We start from the raw sequence: 21070 nt of genomic DNA on the forward strand, positions 1-21070 counted from the left end.
ATATTTTTCAACAAATATTTATTGACTACCTTCTATGAGTTAGGCACTGTGTTAATTATTGAGGATTGAGGAGTGCAAATAGGCATGGATTATTCCTTTTATAGAATTTAAAACCTAGAGAAAAAGATGAATAATTCACTATTTTCATGGACAATTATTTAATGACAACTATGACCTTGATGAATAGTAAATCTTTAACCTTTCTGAACTTCAGGTGCCTCATCTAAAAGATAACTTGTCTGTCTTATATTGTCTTATATTGTTGAAAGGTCAAATGACCATACTGCTTAAGCAGTATAATAGTTTAGATAACTTGAAAACACTCCTGCAGAACATCTGAAAATGCTAGTTAAAATGTTAAAGTCCTTTTAAATGCACTGTTGAGTTCACTAGAAAGTTAAAAAGTTCCAGGAGCTAGAAATGAAGAGACAACTGAGTACCAGAAGGGCATACATAAATGACATAATGCTGAAAATTGTCAAGGCCGTGGGTGCCAGAAATGAAGGGGCCTTTGCCAGTGGTTGAAACTAAAGATTTTAACAGTCATGAGAGAACATGATAATGGACCTAAACATGAGGAGTTAGAATCAGAACACTCCATGAAATAGATACACGCATGCATGTGCACACACACACACACATGCACACATAAATGATACCATGTGACTTGTATTCTTTTGGATAGATTTCAGTGTATTCTTGAGTACTTCTTATAATTATTTTATGTGAAAATATATTTTTAAAGGTCTTATGTAGTAACTGAATTTAGCCTTTATAAGCAGAAATAGAATTATCTTACATTTCCTTCATAGTATTAAGGTTTTGAAATAGTGAGTAGGTATGTTTTTATTTGCTCTTCATTTATCTGTGAATTTGAGGGGAAGCTTGCTAATAATCTCTTTAGTTTAGAAATTTTACTCCAATAGCTTCAGAATAATTTTGTTCATTCAACAATAAACAATTTGAAATATGAAGGTAGTTTGACACTGTATCATGCAATATCATAATACCTTCCTTGTTCAGAGCACTTTGGAAAGAGTTTTTGGTAAGGAGAAGAAATATTATTCTCTGTACATGTCAAGAAAAAATTAGTAGAGAGAGTTGATGAGGTCCATTAAGGATATCCAATGTCCAGCTGTAATTTGAACTTGAAAGCTCTGTCTCAGCTTAAGCTGTGGGAGGGAGTAGAGCAGAAGATCCAGAATAACAAAGATATGGAGACATGAGAGCTGTATTTTTCTTAATAATGTACCAGTAACATACCAATGGCACAAAATCCTAGTGCTTCCCGTTTTGACTGCTTTTCTGTTTCTCAGTATAACGAGTAGATCATATCAAGTAATTGATGGAATAGAGAACAATAGAATGTCTAAGCAGTGAAGAACTTTAGACAATATAGTCCAATCGCCTTATTTTACAAGTGCAAATACTTAATGTTTTAATGTTTGTATAGCACATTACAAAAATTTGTAAAATGCTTTCATTAAGGTGAAGTGATTTACATATCTAGTAAGTAGTGGAGTCAGAGGGAGAACCCAGAGCCCATTATCTTTTGTTTTGATTGAACATAATAAACTGTTAAATGGTTTATGCATTATCTTAGTAGTTAAAAGCTTAGACTCTGGAGGCAGCACATCAGGTTTACTGCTTAATTACATAAGTGATTTTTAGTAAGTTCCTGATGATCTCTAAGCTTCAGTTCTCTTCTGTAAAATGCTCATTTAAAGATTATTACTACCAACACAACCACCATTCTTACCTTAGAAATTACCTATCATTTAATACTAGGTTTTAATTTGAGTAGAATTTTCATCTTAGAAAAGAACCTTGCTCTCAAAATGTAGCTTTGGAGGGTTTATTTGTACTAAAAGATATAGCTCTTTCCAATTAGTTATTGTAGATATGAACTTCATTTTTGCTTAAGAGAATAAATTTGGGTTGGATAAGTTATTTTTTGAGCTCAAAGTCCTTCAGAAAGTTTGTAGATTTTTGTTTTTAGTCATCCAATATACTCTTGCATAGGATATAGAGAAATTGACATTTTACTGAGGGGGATAAATTGGTATAGCCCTGTAAAAGAGGAACAATGTCTTTGGCAATATCTTTCAAAATGTAAAAAAACTGCAAATGCAGATACCCTTTAATCCAACAATTCTGTTTTTTCCATGTGCAAAATTAGTATGTAATAATCATTTGTAATAGCATAAAATGGTACATGTGGTCATGATTTATAATAGCCTAAGGTTGGAAACAGCTGAAATATCCACCACAAGATGACTGATTAAACTAATTAGGATAAATCCACAAAATGGAATATTATGTAAGAGTTCAAAAAATGAAAAGCTCTTCATATACTGATATGGAAAGATCTACGAAGTACATTACTGAGTAAAAAAAAGATATAAAGAAAATGAATGTGTATGTAGCTTAACAGAGGCTTCTCCCTGTGCACGGCTAACCAACTCAGACACAGAGGCTGCTCCCTGCGCACGGCTGACCAGAATAGACAGCAGAGAGAGGCGCAGAGACTGGGAGGCATGAAGGGGCTTTGTTCTCATGGCAGAACACACGCCACTCACCTGCAACCCCCGCCAGTGTCATAAGCCATCCTGAGGGCTTCCCTGCCCATGGCAGCTCAGGGAATTAACCCAGAGGCTGCCACCTATGCACAGTTGACCAGCACAGACCGAAGAGGTGGGCGTGGAGACCCAGAGGCATGAAGGGGCCTTGTCCTTGTGGCAGACACATGCGCTGCTGGCCAGTGACCCCCATCAGTGCCCTAGGCGATCCTGAGGGACATTCCGCTCATGGCAGCCTAGGGGATTAACCCAGAGGCTTCCCCCTGTGCGTGGATGACTGGCACAGACAGTGGAGACGGGCAAGGTGACCATCAAGCAGGAAGGCACTTTGTCTCCCAGGTGACAAATGCACCACTCACCGGTGACCACTTGCTGGAAACCACTCCCATCACCATGAAAAGGGATAAGAAACTTGTGCAATCCAAAATCCCTAAAACACCAGAAAGAGGGCTTGGTGAGACTGAAATCACCAACTTCCTGAAAAATAATTCAAAATAGAAGTCATAAGCATGCTGATAGAGCTACAGAGAAATAAAGAACTCAGGGACAAATTCAGGAGGGAGATAACAGAAATGAAACAAACAGTGGAAGGATTTAAGAGCAGACTGGTGGAAGAGACTGTTAGTGGAATAGAAGTCAGAGAACAGGAATACAGAGAAACTGAGACAGAGAGAATAAAAGGATCTCTAGGAATGAAAGAGTATTAAGAGAACTGTGTGATCAATGCATACAGAACAATATTCTCATTATAGGGATACCAGAAAAGAAGAGAGAGAAAAAGGCATAGAAAGTGTCTTTGAAGAAATAATTGCTGAAAACTTCCCTAAACTGGGAAACGAAATAGTCTCTCAGGCCATTGATATCCACAGATCTCTGAACAGAAGGGGCCCAAGGAGGACAACACCAAGACATATAATAATTAAAATGGCAAAGATCAAAGACAAGGATAAAGTATTAAAAGCAGCCAGACAGAGAAAAAGCTCACCTACAAAAGAAAATACATCAGGCTATCATCAGACTTCTCAGCAGAAACCTTACAGGCCAGAAGGGAATGGCATGATATGTTCAATTCAGTGAAACAGAAGGGCCTTGAACCAAGAATACTGTAGCCAGCAAGATTATCATTTAAATACGAAGGAGGGATTAAACAATTCTCAGATAAACAAAAGTTAAGGGGATTTACCTCCCACAAACCACCTCTACAGTGTATTTTAAAGGGACAGCTCTAGATGGAAGTATGCCTAAGGCTAAATAGCTAATACCAGAGAAAATAAAACCACAGCAAAGGAAGTAGACCAACTAAATGCAAAGTAAAATCAGCTGTCCAGTCAGTCAAGGGAAACACAAAGAGTGCTGAATAAAACACCTAACATAAAAAGAGTAGAGGAGGAAGAAAAAGAAGGGAGAGAAATAAGGAATCATCAGACTGTGTTTATAATAGCATAAATGAGGGAGTTAAGTTAGACAGGTAGATAGTAAAGAAGCTGCCCTTGAACCTCCTTTGGTAACCATGAATCCAAGGCCTGCAATGGCAATAAGTACATGTCTATCAATAATCACCCTAAATGTAAATGGACTGAATGCACCAATCAAAAGACACAGAGTTACAGAATAGATAAAAAAGCAAGACCCGTCTATATGCTGCCTACAAGAGACTGATTTCAAACCCAAAGACTTATACAGACTAAAAGTGAAGACATAAAAGTGAAGACTAAAAGTGAAGAGACAGAAAAAGATATTTCCTGCAAACAATAGGGAGTAAAAAGCAGAAGTTGCAATACTTGTATCAGATAAAATAGACCTTCAAAATGAAGAAAGTAACAAGAGACAAAGAAGGAGATTATGTAATGATAAAGGGGTAAGTCCAGAAAAGCTTCAGGTATAGGAGATTAAAGATGGTGGCATGAGAGGTGAGACAGAGGCTTCCTCTTAAAACCGCATATAATATGAAAATATAATAAATACAACTAATCCTGAAAGAGCAAGAGGAAAGAGGACTGCACCAGACTGCATACACCTAGAGAAAAGAGCAGACCTCATGGAACAGGGTAATGTACCAAAGCTGTGGCCTGGCGGGACCCAAGCTCTTCCCCCACCCCAGCTCACCAGCAGGAGGAAGAGAAATGGAGCGGGGAGGGAGTGGAGGCCTGGGACTGCTGAATACCTAACTCCAGAGATCTGCTCTGGGAGCACAAACCTACATTTCATGGTGCTTGCATGATACTCTTGTGATTAGGGGGTTGGAAAGCTAAGACAGACAGGATTCCTGGAGAGACTGAGATTCCAGCTGCTGGTGGAAAGCATGGATCCATATCTGGCTGCTCTGGGACAAAAGAAAGGTGGACAGTCTGAGAGACTTTCTAACAAGGAAGCCCTTAGCAAGAGGACTGCTAAAGGGGCAAGGATTGCACAGAGCTTACTTCTCAGGAGAACGGGCAGGTAGACAGAATTGTCTGGGTGCACTCTGCCCAGCAGGTTTGGAGCTTTCATGATCTTCAGGTGCTCCAGTTCCCTGGCTGGCTACACAGCTCCAAGGACCCCCTCCATGGTAGGCAGCCTACTGCACCTTTCTCCCAGCCATCCCCATCTGGCTCGCAAACCGGCAAACCCTAGCCTGGCGTTAGGCCAGCCAGAGGGAAGATGTCTACAGCAACTACAAACACAAAGCATAGAGGCTTATACTATACCTCTGTGCTCAGCCCACTGGCTCAGGCAGTGGAGACAGGCACAGCAGCCGGGAGGCGGGGAACAGCTCTTTCCTACCCCAAGTACTGCTCCCCTGCGCCCCCCCGACATTGCTTCAGGGGCTGAGCAGCTCCAGAGAGTAGAGCTTCTGGACACTACAGGGTGCCATATATAAATATGAAATGCCAAAGGAACCTGGTTCAAAGTGAAATTACGACTACAACTCCTGAGAAAGATTTAAATGACATCAATCTCATGATTCTTCCTGAAAGGGAGTTCAAAATAAAAATCATTAGCATGATTATGGAGGTACGGAAAGATATTCAAGAACTCAGGAATGAATTCCGGTCAGAGATCCAATCGTTGAAGAGCACAATAGAGGGTATTTAAAGCAGATACCGTGGAGGAGGCGATAAATGAAATAGAAACTAGAGAAGAGGAATACAAAGAAGCTGAGGCACAGAGAGAAAAAAGGATCTCTAAGAATGAAAGAATATTGCGAGAACTGTGTGACCAATCCAAATGGAACAATATTCACATTATAGGGGTACCAGAAGAAGAAGAGAGAGAAAAAGGGATAGAAAGTATCTTTGAGGAGGTAATTGCTGAAAACTTCCCCAATCTGAGAAAGGAGATAATCTCTCAGGTCATGGAGATCTTTCTGAAAACTTCCCCAATCTGGGGAAGGAGATAGTTTCTCAGTCCATGGAGATGCACAGATCATCATTTAAATTCATGATTATCATTTAAATTTGAAGGACAGATTAAACAATTTCCAGATAAGCAAAAGTTGAGAGAATTTACCTCCCACAAACCATCTTTACAGTGTATTTTGGAGGGACTGCTATAGATGGAAGTGTTCCTAAGGTTTAATAGCTGTCACCAGAGGTAATACAACCACAGTAAAGAAAGTAGAACAACTACAAATGCAAAATTAAATTAACTATCCCCAAAGTCAATCAATGGATAGACAAAGAGTACAAAATATAATAACTAATATATAAAGAATGGAGGAAGAAGAAAAAGGAGGAGAGAAAAAAAAAGAACCTTTAGATTGTGTTTATAATAACACATTAAGTGAGTTAAGTTAGACTCTTAGATAGAAAGGAAGTTAACCTTGAACCTTTGGTGACCACGAATCTAAAGCCTGCAATGTCAATAAGTACATACCTATCAGTAATCACCCTAAATGTAAATGGACTGAATGCACCAATCAAAAGACATAGAGTCACTGAATGGATTAAAAAAACAAGACCCATCTATATGCTGCCTACAAGAGACTCACTTTAAACCCAAAGACATACAGAGACTAAAAGTGAAGGGATGGAAAAAGACATTTCATGCAAGTAATAGAAACAGGCAGGAGTTGCAGTACTTGTATCAGACAAAATAGATTTCAAAACACAGAAGTCACAAGATCCCAATATTTAAAGAAAAAAAAAAGCACAGAAAGTCACAAGAGACAAAGAAGGACATTACATAATGATAAAGGGGTCAATCCAACAGGAAGATATAACCATTCTAAATCCCTTTGTGCCCAACACAGGAGCACCTACATATGTGAAACAAATAACAGAATTAAAAGGGGAAATAGAATGCAATGCATTCATTCTAGGAGACTTCAACACTCCAGTCACTCTGAAGGACAGAACAACCAGACAGAAAATAAGTAAGGACACAGAGGCACTGAACAACATATTAGAACAAATGGACCTAACACATCTACAGAACTCTACACCAAAAAGCAGGAGAATACACACTTTTCTCAAGTGCACATGGAACATTTTCAAGAATAGACCATATACTAGGCCACAAAAAGAGCCTCAGTAAATTCAAAAAGACTGAAATTGTATCAGCCAGTTTCTTCGACCACAAAGGTATGAAATAAATCACACAAAGAAAATGAAAAATCCCACAAACACATGGAGGCTTCACAACATGCTCCTAAATAACCAATGGATCAATGACTGAATAAAAACAGAGATCAAGCAATATATGAAGACAAATGACAACAATAATTCAACACCGCAACATCTGTGGGACTCAACAACGGCTGTGCTGAGAGGAAAGTATATTGCAATACAGGCCTATCTCAGGAAAGAAGAACAAACCCATATGAGCATTCTAATCTCAAAATTAACGAAACTAGTAAAAGAAGAACAAAGGAGGCCCAAAGTCAGAAGAAGGAGGAACATAATAAAGATCAGAGCAGAAATAAATACAATCGAGAATAAAACAATAGAAAGAATCAATGAAAGCAAGAGCTGGTTCTTCAAGAAAATAAACAAAATAGGTAAACCCTTAGCCAGACGTATCAAGAAAAAAAGAGTCTACTCACATAAACAGAATCAGAAATCAGAAAGGAAAAATCACTACAGACACCACAGAAATACAAAGAACTATGCGAGAATACTATGAAAAATGATATGATAACAAACTGGATAACCTAGAAGAAATGGACTACTTTCTAGAAAAATACAACCTTCCAATGCTGACCGAGAAAGAAACAGAAAATCTGAACAGACCAATTACCAGCAACGAAATTGAACTGGTAATCAAAAACCTACCGAAGAACAAAACCCCTGGACCAGGTGGCTTCACCACTGAATTTTATCAAACATTTAGTGAAGACCTAATACCTATCCTCCTTAAAGTTTTTCAAAGAGTAGAAGAAGAGGGAATACTTCCAAACTCATTCTGTGAGGCCAACATCACTCTAATAACAAAACCAGGCAAAGACACCACACAAAAAAAATTACAGACCAATATTCCTGATGAATATAGATGCAAAAATACTCAACAAAATATCAGCAAACCGAATTCAAAAATACATCGAAAAGATCATCCATCATGATCAAGTAGAATTTATTCCAGGGATGCAAGGATGGTACAACATTTGAAAATCCATCAACATTATCTACCACATCAACAAAAAGGACAAAAACCATATGATCATCTGCATAGATGCTGAGAAAGCATTTGACAAAATTCAACATCCATTCATGATAAAAACTTTCAATAAAATGGGTATTGAGGGTAAGTACCTCAACAAAATAAAGCCCATATATGACAAACCCACAGCCAACATTATACTTAACAGTGAGAAGCTGAAAGCTTTTCCTTCAAGATTGGGAACAAGACAAGGATGCCCACTCTCCCCCACTTCTATTCAACATAGTACTGGAGGTCCTAGCCATGGCAATCAGACAAGACAAAGAAATAAAAGGCATCCAAATTGGCAAGGAAGAAGTTAAACTATCCCTGTTTGCAGATAACATGATATTGTATATAAAAAACCCTAGAGAATCCACTCCAAAACTACTAGATCTAATATCTGAATTCAGCAAAGTTGCAGGATACAAAATTAATACACAGAAATCTGTGGCATTCCTATACACTAACAATGAACCAGCAGAAAAAGAAATCAGGAAAACAATTCCATTCACAGTTGCATCAAAAAGAATAAAATACCTAGAAATAAACCTAACCAAGTAAGTGAAAGACCTATACCCTGAAAACTACAAGACACTCATGAGAGAAATTAAAAACTATACCAATAAGTGGAAACGCATCCCGTGCTCATGGATAGGAAGAATTAATATTGTCAAAATGACCATTCTGCCTAAATCAATCTGCAAATTCAATGCAATTCCTATCAAAATGCCAACAATTCTTCAACAAACTAGAGAAAATCGTTCTAAAATTCATATGGAACCACAAAAGACCCCAAATAGCCAAAGCAATCCTGAGAAGGAAGAATAAAGCTTGGAGGGATCATACTCCCCAACCTCAAGCTCTACTATAAAGCCACAGTAATCAAGACAATTTGGTACTGGCACAAGAACAGACCCATAGACAATGGAACAGACTAGAGAGCCCTGATATAAACCCAACCATATATGGTCAATTAATATATGATAAAGGAGCCATGGACATACAATGGGGAAATGACAGCCTCTTCAACAGCTGGTGTTGGCAAAACTGGAGACCTACATGCAAGAGAATGAAACTGAATTACTGTCTAACTCCATACACTAAAGTAAACTCAAAATGGATCAAAGACCTGAATGTAAGTTATAAAACCATAAAGCTCTTAGGAGACAACATAGGCAAAACTATCTTGAATATATACATGAGCAACTTCTTCATGAACATATCTCCCCAGGCAAGGGAAACAAAAGCAAAGATGAACAAATGGGACTATATCAAACTAAAAAGATTCTGTACAGCAAAGGACACTATCAGTAGAACAAAAAAGTCATTCTCCAGTATTGGAGAATATATTCATAAATGACATATCCAATAAGGGGTTGACATCTAAAATATATAAAGAACTCACGTGCCTCAACAAACAAAAAGCAAATAATCCAATTAAAACATGGGCAGAGGATCTGAACAGACACTTCTCCAAAGAAGAAATTCAGATGGCCAACAGCCACATGAAATGATGCTCCACATCGCTAATCATCAGAGAAATGCAAATTAAAACCACAATGAAATATCACCTCACACTAGTTAGGATGGCCAACATCCAAAAGACAAACAACAACAAATGTTGGTGAGGATATGGAGAAAGGGGAACCATCCTACTCTGCTGGTGGGAATGTAAATTAGTTCAACCATTGTAGAAAGCAATATGGAGTCTCCTCAAAAAACTCAAAATAGAAATACCAGTTGACCCAGGAATTCCACTCCTTGGAATTTACCCTAAGAATGCAGGAGCCCAGTTTCAAAAAGACATATGCACCCCTATGTTTATCACAGCAAAGAAATGGAAGCAACCTAAATGTCCATCAGTAGACGGATGGATAAAGAAGTGGTGGTACATATACGCAATGGAGTATTATTCAGCCATAAGAAGAAAACAAATTCTACCATTTGCAACAACATGAATGGAGCTAGAGGGTATTATGCTCAGTGAAACGAGCCAGGTGGAGAAAGACAAGTATCAAATGATTTCACTCATCTGTGTAGCATAAGAACAAAGCAAAAACTGAAGGTACAAAACAGCAGCAGACTTACAGAACCCAAGAATGGACTAACAGTTACCAAAGGGAAAGGGACTGGGGAAGATGGGCCAGAAGGGAGGGATAAGGGGGAAAATGGGGCATTACGATTAGCACACATAATGTAGAGGGGGGCACAGGGAAGGCCGTACAACACAGAGAAGACGTAGTGATTCTATAGCATCTTACTACGCTGATGGACAGTGACTGTAATGGGTATGTGGTTGGGACTTGATAATGGTGTGTATCTAGTAACCACAGTGTTGCTCATGTAACTGTATATTAATGATACAAAAAAAAAAGGAAAGTGTGTATGGCAGGTAGACTATTGCTTCCCACTTATAAAAGAATGCATGATTGTATATTAATATTTAATCTTGAATTTTTTTGAACTATGTGCATATGTTACCCATTCAAACAGCTAAAATAAATCCTTTGGTTGGCTTGCTTTTGGCATGAGGGTTTCTTTCTGAGGTAACCAGTAATATTTTTCCTAAACCCTCTTAAAATGCTTAAAATATATTACAAAGCCAAAGAGTCCGTAGGATCTGAGCTCTGTCTACCTTTCTGATCTGATTTCCTGGCATTCTTCCCCATGTTCAATATGCTATAGTCACATTTACCTTTTTGTTCTTTGAATGAACCAAACTGTTCCTCACTGCAGGCCTTCATACTTGCTGTTCCTGTTACTGGAATACTTCCCCCCAGATGTTTATATGACTTGTATCCTTATTTCATGCAGATTATCTGTTCAGATGCCAGACACTTAGTTGAGTCCTCCCTTGATCCTCTTAACTAAAATAGCTCCCCCCTCTGTCGTCTTACCTTATTTTTCTTCACAGCACCAAGAGCTCCCTATATTTCTTCTCTTTGCTTATCTTTTCTCCCCACTGCCTACTCCCATCACACACACACAGGAATATCAGCTCCATAAAAGCAGGGGCTTGTCATTTACTGTATCTCCAGTCCCTAAAATTATGCTAGCACTCAGTAGATGCTGAATATGTGTTTGTTGAATGAATATATGAATGAATGAATGACCAGTTTATGTAAAAAGACTTTTGCTCTTTCAGCCTCAGTATTTCACATTTTTCATTAAGGCATTGGCACAGCATGAATTCAGAGAAAAATCTTTACTTGCTTAATTGATTAGCTCCTCTGTGTACGTTGGAAATAAATAGGATTGGGGTTATTGAGTAGGCAGTTTTCTTCATGCTGATCAGACTCTCATAGGATTAGATCACCTTTTATTCCTGATTAGACAGTAGTCATTTAATATTCATTATGATCTCAAAGACTGTATAGGAATAGGCCTTCTGTAGTTTTCAGATAGACTGGTTGAAAATAGCCCATCATATTGACCTTTCTCTGTTTTTACCCTGTTTCTTTCCAGCATCTCTTATACTGAAGCAGTGGAGATCTTAAAGCAGGCATCTGAAAACTTCACCTTCACCCCTGAGGTAGTGTTTAGTTAGTTACGTGGTGGTGGGGGGGGTATATGTGAATATATGTTTACCTTTTGTCATTATCTTATTTCATTAAGAGTCCTTTAAAATAATCTTGTTTCCTTATTAGCAGTGCACAGTATTTGCTCATTTTTACATTGGCTTTTTTTAAATTTTTGCTCAACCTTGTTTAAATATTTAGAATGAAGAATAATTTTGAAGTAGAGTTTTTTTGAATAGCAGTGACTAAATAGTTATAAATGTTTCCCAAATTTAGGAAGATGAAAATCCTTAAAAAAAAAAAAGGTAATCATAGAATATTAGCAGAAATCAGCCAGTTCAGTGTTTCCCATAGTATATGCCAAATGATATTAACAGATGACAGACAAAAGAGGTTATGTGATCAAATAAGATTAAGCAACACATTAAACAGATTTCTTTTTCTTTTGAACTTTATAGAAACTTCTAATTTGTGATCCACTTTGGAAAACACTGAATTTTTTTAAGAACTGCTTTATTTTATTGACAAGAATATATGTCCAGAGAGGCCACATGACTTATCAGTGGGCTTGCACACAACTTTAGAGGCAAGTCTCATTTTTATGCCATTGCTTCTTTCCTGTAACTAATAGGATATTGCCAGACAAGTGGGAGTAATAAGAGAATGTTAAGATTGTAGTACGTTTGTCTTTAAACTATTCCTTAGACCAGTCCCATCCCCAGTGAAGTCAGATCCTGTTACAAATTTTGAGTAGTCTATTCCTGTTATATTATAATCAACTAATTTCTTTGTATAATTTTTAAATTTTGTTTTATTTTTTAAAATACATAAATATGAAAATAATTTTATATTTTTATTTTATTGTATTTTATTTTTATTTATGTTTGTCTCCTACCCTGGAAACTTCATTAAGTCAGGGATTCTATTTTTCTCGCCACTGTGTCTAGTACTGGCATGGTACCTGGGCTTTAATAGGCACATTAGTATTTGCTGAATAAATAGATGAGCAGTGTTATTAAATATTCATCAAAGAGCATCTGATATGTGAGTTGACTCTTTTATTAAAAATAAAACTCACTGAGAGAAACCATCCAGCCAAAGATAGACTCAATATTCGGAACGTTATCTTTCATCATTTAATTTCCTGAGTCTTAGGAACAGTAACCATTGAAGAAGCTCTAGGCAATATTAATAAAAACTGCAATTTTGAAGTCAGTTTTTATACACTGTAGAAAGGGTACTTTGTTTTCCTGTAGATATTATTCATCTGCTAAATGCTGCTCCCTGAGATGGGGGGTGCAGAAAGCATAGTGTTCATCTACTAGTTTCAGCTTTCATCTTTCCAGCTTTGGGTATTCTTGTTAACATCTCTCTCTCTCTGGTTTAGTTATCTGTGTAACCTCAGCAGACAGCTCCACACATCACTGAGCCTTAGGGAGAGGAAGCCCTTGGAATTGATACAGATTATTTTCAGGTCCTGCATTTTGTATTTCAGCTCTGGCCTCTCCTTTGATAATTTCTTTTTTTCCCATTACAGTGGGGTGTTGATCTACACACTGAACATGAAAAGTACCTGGTGAAGCACTGTGGCAACGTACCAGTCTTTGTCATTAATTATCCCTTAGCACTCAAGCCTTTCTACATGAGGGATAATGAAGATGGCCCTCTGCATACAGTAAGAACCAACATTAAATAAATCAGGGCTGGTCATCTCAGAGTCTAGGTTTTTGCCTTGATTTGATTTCATTTATCCTTTGGCATATTTTCTTAAACTACATCCATCATTCTTTACATCTCTATGTAAAATTTCTCAAAGGCATCTCTAAAAATGTATTCTCAGACAAGATCCCGATTTCTATAAATGTATTTCCTCATTTCCATCACAAGGTGTCCTTCTCAGTTTAGCAGATGCAAAGATAGGTGTGCCTTGTTTTGTTTCTTAAATAACTGAGAGGAAGTGGCCTAGAGCACTATGCCAGGTCTACTGTCAAGTTAAATACTGGTTAGGAAACTGAGGGTGCAGTGAGGGGTGTATGCTGGGCAGAGATGGTAACAGCCACATAATCGGTGAAGGAAGAGCTGGCTGGGCAGAGTAGGAGGCTTAGGACACTTCGGTTTGCTGTCAGATAGAAATAAGGAGGGGAGGGCTGTGCAGGGACCCAAAGGTCTGGGCTGATTTTTTTACTTCTCTTCTGCCTGACTTTGCTCTATCTGCCTGTCTGCTTTCTTTGGCTTTTCCTATTTATTTTTTTACCCTTAATTTTCTTGTTCTTTTGGTTTCCCTTTTCCTTTTCGTTCTTTTTTTTGTGTCTTCTGTCCTTTACAAAATCAGCAGAAATACAAAATAAGAATGTATTTGACTCTTTAAATATTTATTTCATAAAAATACTTTTTAATCATTTTAATAAAAATAAAAATACTATTGAAGTTATATACTTAATATAATTAATTATAAAAGTCTGTTAGACAAATATATTATGTTTATGTCACAAAAGGTCCAAGAACTTAACTTTGCTATCTGATGCTTTTCACTTGTTTGTAGGTAAATACACAGTATTGTAGATCAGAGTGCACCAGTAAATAAAATGTCCCCATCTTAGGTATACAAGGTTACCTCTTTGAATATATTTCCTGTTTTCTCTTACAGTATTGCTGAAACAATATTAGCCACCAATTAGTAGTGTCCTATGAAGCAAGAACTACCATCTCATGTCTAAGTCCCAAAACAAGGACTTGCCAAGACACTTACTCTTTCTCCCATTTTACAGATGAAAACCTGGGGTGCCAGGAGATTGCATTTTCCAAGCCTGCATAGGTAGTAAGTAAGTGACAGAGTTAGTATTCAAACCTGATTCCCTCTGGCTCTGAAGTCTGTGTTCTTCTCCACCCTATTGCTCTGTGTCAAAATCACAAATATAAATAACATTTTAGCCATTGATTTCACTGAACCCCACCTTTCACATAGTATTATCCCAAACTGGAACGTAATTGATTTATGATTCTTATTTTCTCTTTTCCCTATCAAACCTCCGTGTAATTGATTATGAGAAATGAATTGGCCCACAGGTTGGCAGCAAAAAATAAGAGAGACCAGGGCATAGATTATCCAGTCATAAATAATTCATTAGTGAACCTGCATCACAAAACGACTATATCTGTATCTCTTGGCTTTTTTTATCACCACACCATCCCATCCCACCCCACAAACACACACCATGCCTTCTTGTAATTTCTTACTTCTTCTGTGTAATTTCCCTACACTGAGTACTTTTCAGACATTCAGTTTTGCACTTAAATACTCTTTCCTTGTCTGGAAAGACTTTCCTCGGTAGCCCAGCCACCTCAAGCATTCTTTTTCTGGATTTCTATAGCATTTAAGGAATTAGTAAAACTGGTAGTGTTGTATCTTTTTTTGTAGTCTTTGTGTAAATTTTGCTGTCTCAAACAAAACTCTTCTTCAGAATAACAAAAGAGTTTTAATAACCACCATGGCATTTCCTGCTCATCCTCATTCCTCTTCATGTGACTCCTATCCCTCTCATACCACTGAAGCAGCTCTTTCTAGAGTCAGTAATAATTGTCATATAATTAAATGCAGCAGACTTTTGAAAGTCTTTCACTTCACCTCTCAGCATCATTCAGCAGTATTAATGATTTTCCATTTCTTAAAATGCCCTCCTCCCTTGGCTTCGGTGGCACTGCATTGTCCGTTGTCCTCCTTTCTTAGTGGGCTGTTCTTCCTCAGGTTCCTATGCAGGGTCATCCTCTTCTACTAGTCCATCAGATGCTAGAATTCCTGAAGCCTCCATGCCAGGTCTTCTTTTTGTGTCTACCCACAGCTTACTATTTATTTTCAGACAGCTCAGGAATTTCTCTGTCTAATCCAGACTTCTCCTCTGAGCTCTGACCCATCTTCTTCCCATTTATATCACAGAAGTATCTCAAACTTAACACATCCAGATTGGAACCCATGATTTCTCCTATGCTCCCCTACTCCCACCAATTGTGTTCTTTCAATATTTTCTGTTCATCTAATTATGTAAGCCTGATATCTGACTCACCTTTGAAATCTTTCCCTCTTTCACTTTCCGTATTCAAGCTATTACTAAAGTCTGTCATTTTTATACCCCAAAACATATCTCAAATCCATCCACTCCTCTTCATTTTCACTTTTACCTTTTTGGGTTAAGACACCATCATTTCTTGCCTGTACTACTGAAGGAGCCTCCTAGCTGGTCTTCCTGTATTCATCTTCCCTCCCGTGAGGCAGTCCTTCCTAGTGTAGTGTGAGCCTGGAGAGAATGTAAATCTGAATGTGTTAGCTCCCCTCTTAAAACTGTTCAGTGGCCTCTCATTGCTCTAAAAGTCAAACTCTTTTATTTGGGGTACAAGGCCCCGTGTAGTCAACTGCTCCCATCTCTCTTGCCTGATGTTCTGTGGCACTCCTGTGTGCTCCCGGCCACATCCACACCACCCTTCTTCCACGTCTTCAGACATGCAGTGCTTTCTCTCACACAGGATCGTTGCACATAGTGTTCCCTCAGTCTAGAACAATCTCTTCACCTAAGTAATTTTACTTGTTCACCATATCTCTACTCAGTAATCACTTCTCCAGAGAAACTGTCCTTGACTCTCCAGACTGAGTCAGAGACCCCTGTTAAGACACTATAGCTGTACCGTGTTAAATTTCAGACCCAGAACTACCAACTCAGAACCCATTATAATCCTTCACACAGTTGAATTTTACATTTATATTTATAACTCTTTAATTACTGACTCTTTCCTCAATGCCAAAAGACTTGAGGACCCATATTCACTCTTCAGTGTATCTCTATCTAGTGCCTAGCATAATGCCTGGGGCATAGCAGGTACCTTACATCTACTTGGTGATGGTTAGGTGATTGGATGGATGGATGAATACAACACAGTTTTAGACACACAGTGGACAAGTAGTAAGTGAGTAACTTGATTTTCTAAGGAAATTTCTGGGAAGCTGAAGAACAGCTTTTACTATAAATTTTTTTGAGTGATGACTATATGACATGGAGGGAAATCTAGTGGCTTTAGAATCAGATACTCTTGGGTTCAAGTCCCAGGTCTTTGTGTTAAAAACTATGTGATCTTAAATAAACCACCTACTTTATTTGAGTCTTATTTTCCTAGTCTGTAAAATAAGATAATATTATCCAGAGTTGTGAGGATTAAATTGGATAAGATATAAGAAATATACATGCACAAAGTTTGGGGTGGTAAGTAGTCAATAAGTCTGTAGCCCTTTTTCCTTCCAAATTGTGATAAAGTCTTTATTGTGATAAAGCACAATAATGTTAAAATATTTGTGTGTGTGTGTGTGTGTGTGTTGCCATATCATAACATGCTGTTACATAAGATTCCTTAATTTTTTTGGCAGTTCTGTCATAGGCTGCACTCACAAACATTTCTTAGCATTAGAAGTACCATAATGAGCAGCCTCTCTAGTAATGTGCTTCACAGCTTGAAACCTGAAGGCATTATAAGGGGACTTCAGTGTGCCTCTATAATTTATGTAATACTGTAGCATATAGCTTCTCAGAGCTAAATTATTAAAATTAATTTATTTAAACTATGTATATTAGACAGATTATCACACTGATTCATTAGCAACCTAGGTTTCTTCTCAGCCCTCTTGTATAAAGTGCCTGCTTCCACCCCTACTTCATTTTTTTCAGTGGTGAATGAACAGAACACAGTTCTGTGTTTCTTTAGTAGGGCTCTAATAACAGGTTATATGTAGTGTTGCAAGAGTTCATGCAATGGGTGGAATACAATCTAAAAAAATTTTTTTTAAAGATGGGTTTCACAGGTACCTTCTCTAGAGAATCAAAAGAGAAGAGTGGGGAAATGTTTAACCTACACTTGTGTCATTTGGCCAGGGATAATAAATAGTAAAATACTATAGTTTTACAGTTTTAGTTTCTTTTTCTTTCTTTCTTCCTGCCCCCTCACCTGCCCAACCCCTAAAAAAAAAAAAATGAAGATACATATATGTTATAATGAAAAATACAGTGGACTGAGAAGTTAGTAGTGCCGGGTTTGAGATCCTACTCTCTTACTAGTTAGCTCTATAACCTTAGGCAAGTCTCTCCAATCTCTGAGCCTCAGTTTCTCCCTCCATAAAAATCAAAGAATTGAACTAAATGACCTCCAAGGAACCAGCCAGCTCTAAGAGTCTCTGATTTCAGGTAACCTAAATATTTCCTCATTTGGGTCTATAAGAACAACTTGTGAATTACCAAACATATTTGATAACTTGAAGGGAACAGATCATGGGCTTAAATAAAATTAAACAAACATGCAAAATGCCATAGAGGCAGGTGGCAGATACTCAGCTAGGGAAATGGATTCACAGAGAATATCCATTCTTTCCAGTCATGTGTGATAGGGAAAAGTGACTGCCCAGAAATCCCTGCAGAGGTGCCAGAAGCACCAGGTAATGTTCAATTTTTTAATTGTGTCAACATTACTTAGCAAATCATAAAAAGTTTAAGCATTAATGGACATTCAGTAAGTATATATTGTGAAGTCAGCTTGGAAGGAAGATACTCAACAGGTTTGGGGACATGTAATGAGTTTCCTTGGGCTGGGGCTAATTAACCAGTCTGCATCATAACAGATTGAGCCTCAAATCAACAGAAACAGTGATGAAGGAAATTGCCAGTTTTCCCACATCTAGAACTAATGGCTATCCTGGGAATTTATGTGAAAGTGGAAAGTATGCATTTCAGTCCACCAAAAATGCTCCCAGACAAGCCATTTTACTAGCCAAAGTCCTTTTTCAGTCATTGCTCCCTGTAACCCATTTGCATCTGCTCCCCATCACATCTGGAAGTTTCCCTTTCCTAGCTGTGCCTCATTGTTTTTAGGGGCAAACTACTTTAAGTGTCAGCAGTTAGGGCAAAAGCTCATAGAGGCTGAAACCACAAACTTGTTTCCTATGGTTTGTGGAACATTCTTCCTTTGATAATAGTGTGTAATATTGCTCCATTGTTGGTAGCAGCCTGTGAGAAACGGAATAGGGAGGTGTTCAATTTGTGTTTTTCATCAATATTTAAAAGTACTAAGATAGGTAGGAAGAGAGGTAGCAGGGGGAGGGACCTTAAACCTTTCCTCCCTCTTTAAAGTTAGCATAGAAAAGGTAATATATTAAAATAAAAGCCTTGTTCCTATGTAGCCTGTGTGTTTTCTAATTCAAGGTCTGAGTTAGATTTTCAGTACATTGATTGGAATCAAAGAGTAGTAAGAGTCAAAAGGGAGTGTCATAGAGACCAGTGCTCATTCAGCTTGCATACCAACACAAACTATTTCTAGACAGCATGCCAGGGCAGCTCTGTGACGTAAACAAAGCAAAAACTCATACACAGTGAAGGAAGATGTTCCCGGCAGCATTCTGGCCTCGAAGATGTGCCCAAAGTAGAAACAGTTTTGTTTTAGACCAGGTAAATGAAGAGTGTAGTGAAGTTCTTTGTAGCCTTCATTGTTATCTATGTAGAGAAGTGAAAGGACAGCAGGGCTAAAGTCCTTCCACTTATTTCAAATCTCCCAAAGATGCATAGGAACACAGTGGAGAATTTAGCTACAGAAGTGTTCAATTTGGTCAACTGAATTAAGAAGGCAGTTAGTTCACTTGGCAACCAGTGAATTCTCACTTTCCTTAATCAAGGGCAGGATTGCTTAGCCCCCAGCTCTTTAAGCCAGCCTCAAACTCCTGTAAACCACAGGTCTGCCAGTCCATAAAGGAAATCGCAATAACCAGCTAGTGCTCTAAGGCTTGCGGCTTCTTTCCAGCCCGTTTGCACTCTACCCCTTACCACCCATCACTTGGCAAACACACAACCAAGATTTTCTCATTAGTTCTTAAGATATTTGTGTGATTCCCTCCTCATTTTGCATTTTGTGTGTTTTTATGCCACAGTGTGTATTATATCTGTATGTGCCTTTACCTCCACTATGGCCTTGAAAAACAGGTAGTTTCTTAGTAATTAACCTAGTAATTACCAGGGAAGACACAAGAAAGAAGAATCCTACCTGGAATCTCAATCCTAACTAAAACTGAGGGGATTGTTCTGGTGATCTTTAGGGAATGTGGCTTTTCTTTTTATCATATCAGAAGAAAGTGCAGCTTGGTGTGTACTACATGGAAATATCTTTATAATTGAGGGGTTCTTTATCATAACTTCTCAGAAAATGTGCAGAATGTCTAGATAGATTGGAGGACAACACAATAAAGGAAAAGCAGGGAGTATAAGCACCTGGTGTGGTTGAAGGAAAACAAAACCTAAAGTAAAAGAGAAGAGAAGGTTATATGGAGGAAGAGAAGAGAATAAGGCCTATGGGACTCTCTTCACAAAGAGGTAAATCTGCCTTGATAAAAAAGAAATAGTACTCTTTTGTCGTGGAATATTTATGCACATTGTAAAGGAATATGCCTTATTCCAAAGATCCAGAAGCAACTGTATTCTCTATGTCAAGAAAACACACAGGAAATTCACCCACCTGAGAGTGAATGTTCAGACTATCTAGACAAAGAAAGGACATAATGAGTGTGTTCCTTTTGCTTGCCCCAAAATTTGGCATGCAGGTGATATGAGACTTTATGCAGAGGTCTTATAACATTTTTTATTCAACTAAAAGACTCTTTGGTAAGTTTTTTCCTACTGATAATTCTCCCAGAGTACGAGGAAGAAAATAGTGGAACTACTGTTCCAACTTTAATTGTAATTAACAATGGGGAATTGGTTGAGAGTGGGACAGATTATCACATGACATGACAATAAGCCCATTGACATGAGCTTAGTGACTTGCATGTGACTTTCATTGGGCAAAGAATTGTGAGCAAACATGACCTATATATATTAATTCCAGACAGATGCTTCTAGTACAGAGGCATCTATGTTTTTTTTTTCCATCTGCCATAAGACCAGCAGTACCTCAGAAAGAGGCTTATTTATTAGCTTTGAGCCAGGATGGAAATGTAGCAGAAGTTTTTAAAAGCCAGCTCATTATTGTAAAGCAGTGAAAACCCCTCTTTCAGGTAATGTTGTCACCTCCCCTCCACCCCCACCTCTTTCCCCACCCAGGAGACACTTAGCAATGCCTGGTGACATGGTTGGTTGTCACAACTAGGCAAGTGCAGCCCGCATCTGGTGGGGAGAGACCAGGGATGCTGCTGAATATCCCACAGTGCACAGGACAGGCCTTCACACCAAGACTTACCTGGCCAAAACTAGTTAATGCTGAGAGGGAGAGAGCCTATTGTAAGCTTCTGGAGTTGTTTATCACTACAGCATAAATGACCCTATCCTGCTACTGCCAACA

General features: G+C 38.1%; 1 protein-coding gene across 10 annotated transcripts in view; it reads left to right on the forward strand.

Annotated features, from left to right (window-relative positions):
• Positions 1-21070, forward strand: part of NARS2 (asparaginyl-tRNA synthetase 2, mitochondrial) — a 192888-nt gene that overhangs the window by 104596 nt on the left and 67222 nt on the right. For 8 of the 10 annotated variants that reach the window (XR_008999198.1, XR_008999196.1, XR_008999197.1 and 5 more), the window contains 2 exons: positions 11664-11730; positions 13254-13391. Coding sequence is in view for 3 of the 10 variants with exons in the window: in XM_057507194.1 (XP_057363177.1) it covers positions 11664-11730; positions 13254-13391 (205 nt within the window). In the remaining 7 variants the exon portion in view is untranslated. Of the gene's footprint in view, positions 1-11663; positions 11731-12174; positions 12303-13253; positions 13434-14363; positions 20107-21070 lie in introns of those variants that run through there. The other 2 variants (XR_005026825.2, XM_036895421.2) reach the window with 2 other exon arrangements.

This window comes from Manis pentadactyla, chromosome 9, assembly GCF_030020395.1.
Source record: "Manis pentadactyla isolate mManPen7 chromosome 9, mManPen7.hap1, whole genome shotgun sequence".
Taxonomy (NCBI): Eukaryota; Metazoa; Chordata; class Mammalia; order Pholidota; family Manidae; genus Manis; species Manis pentadactyla.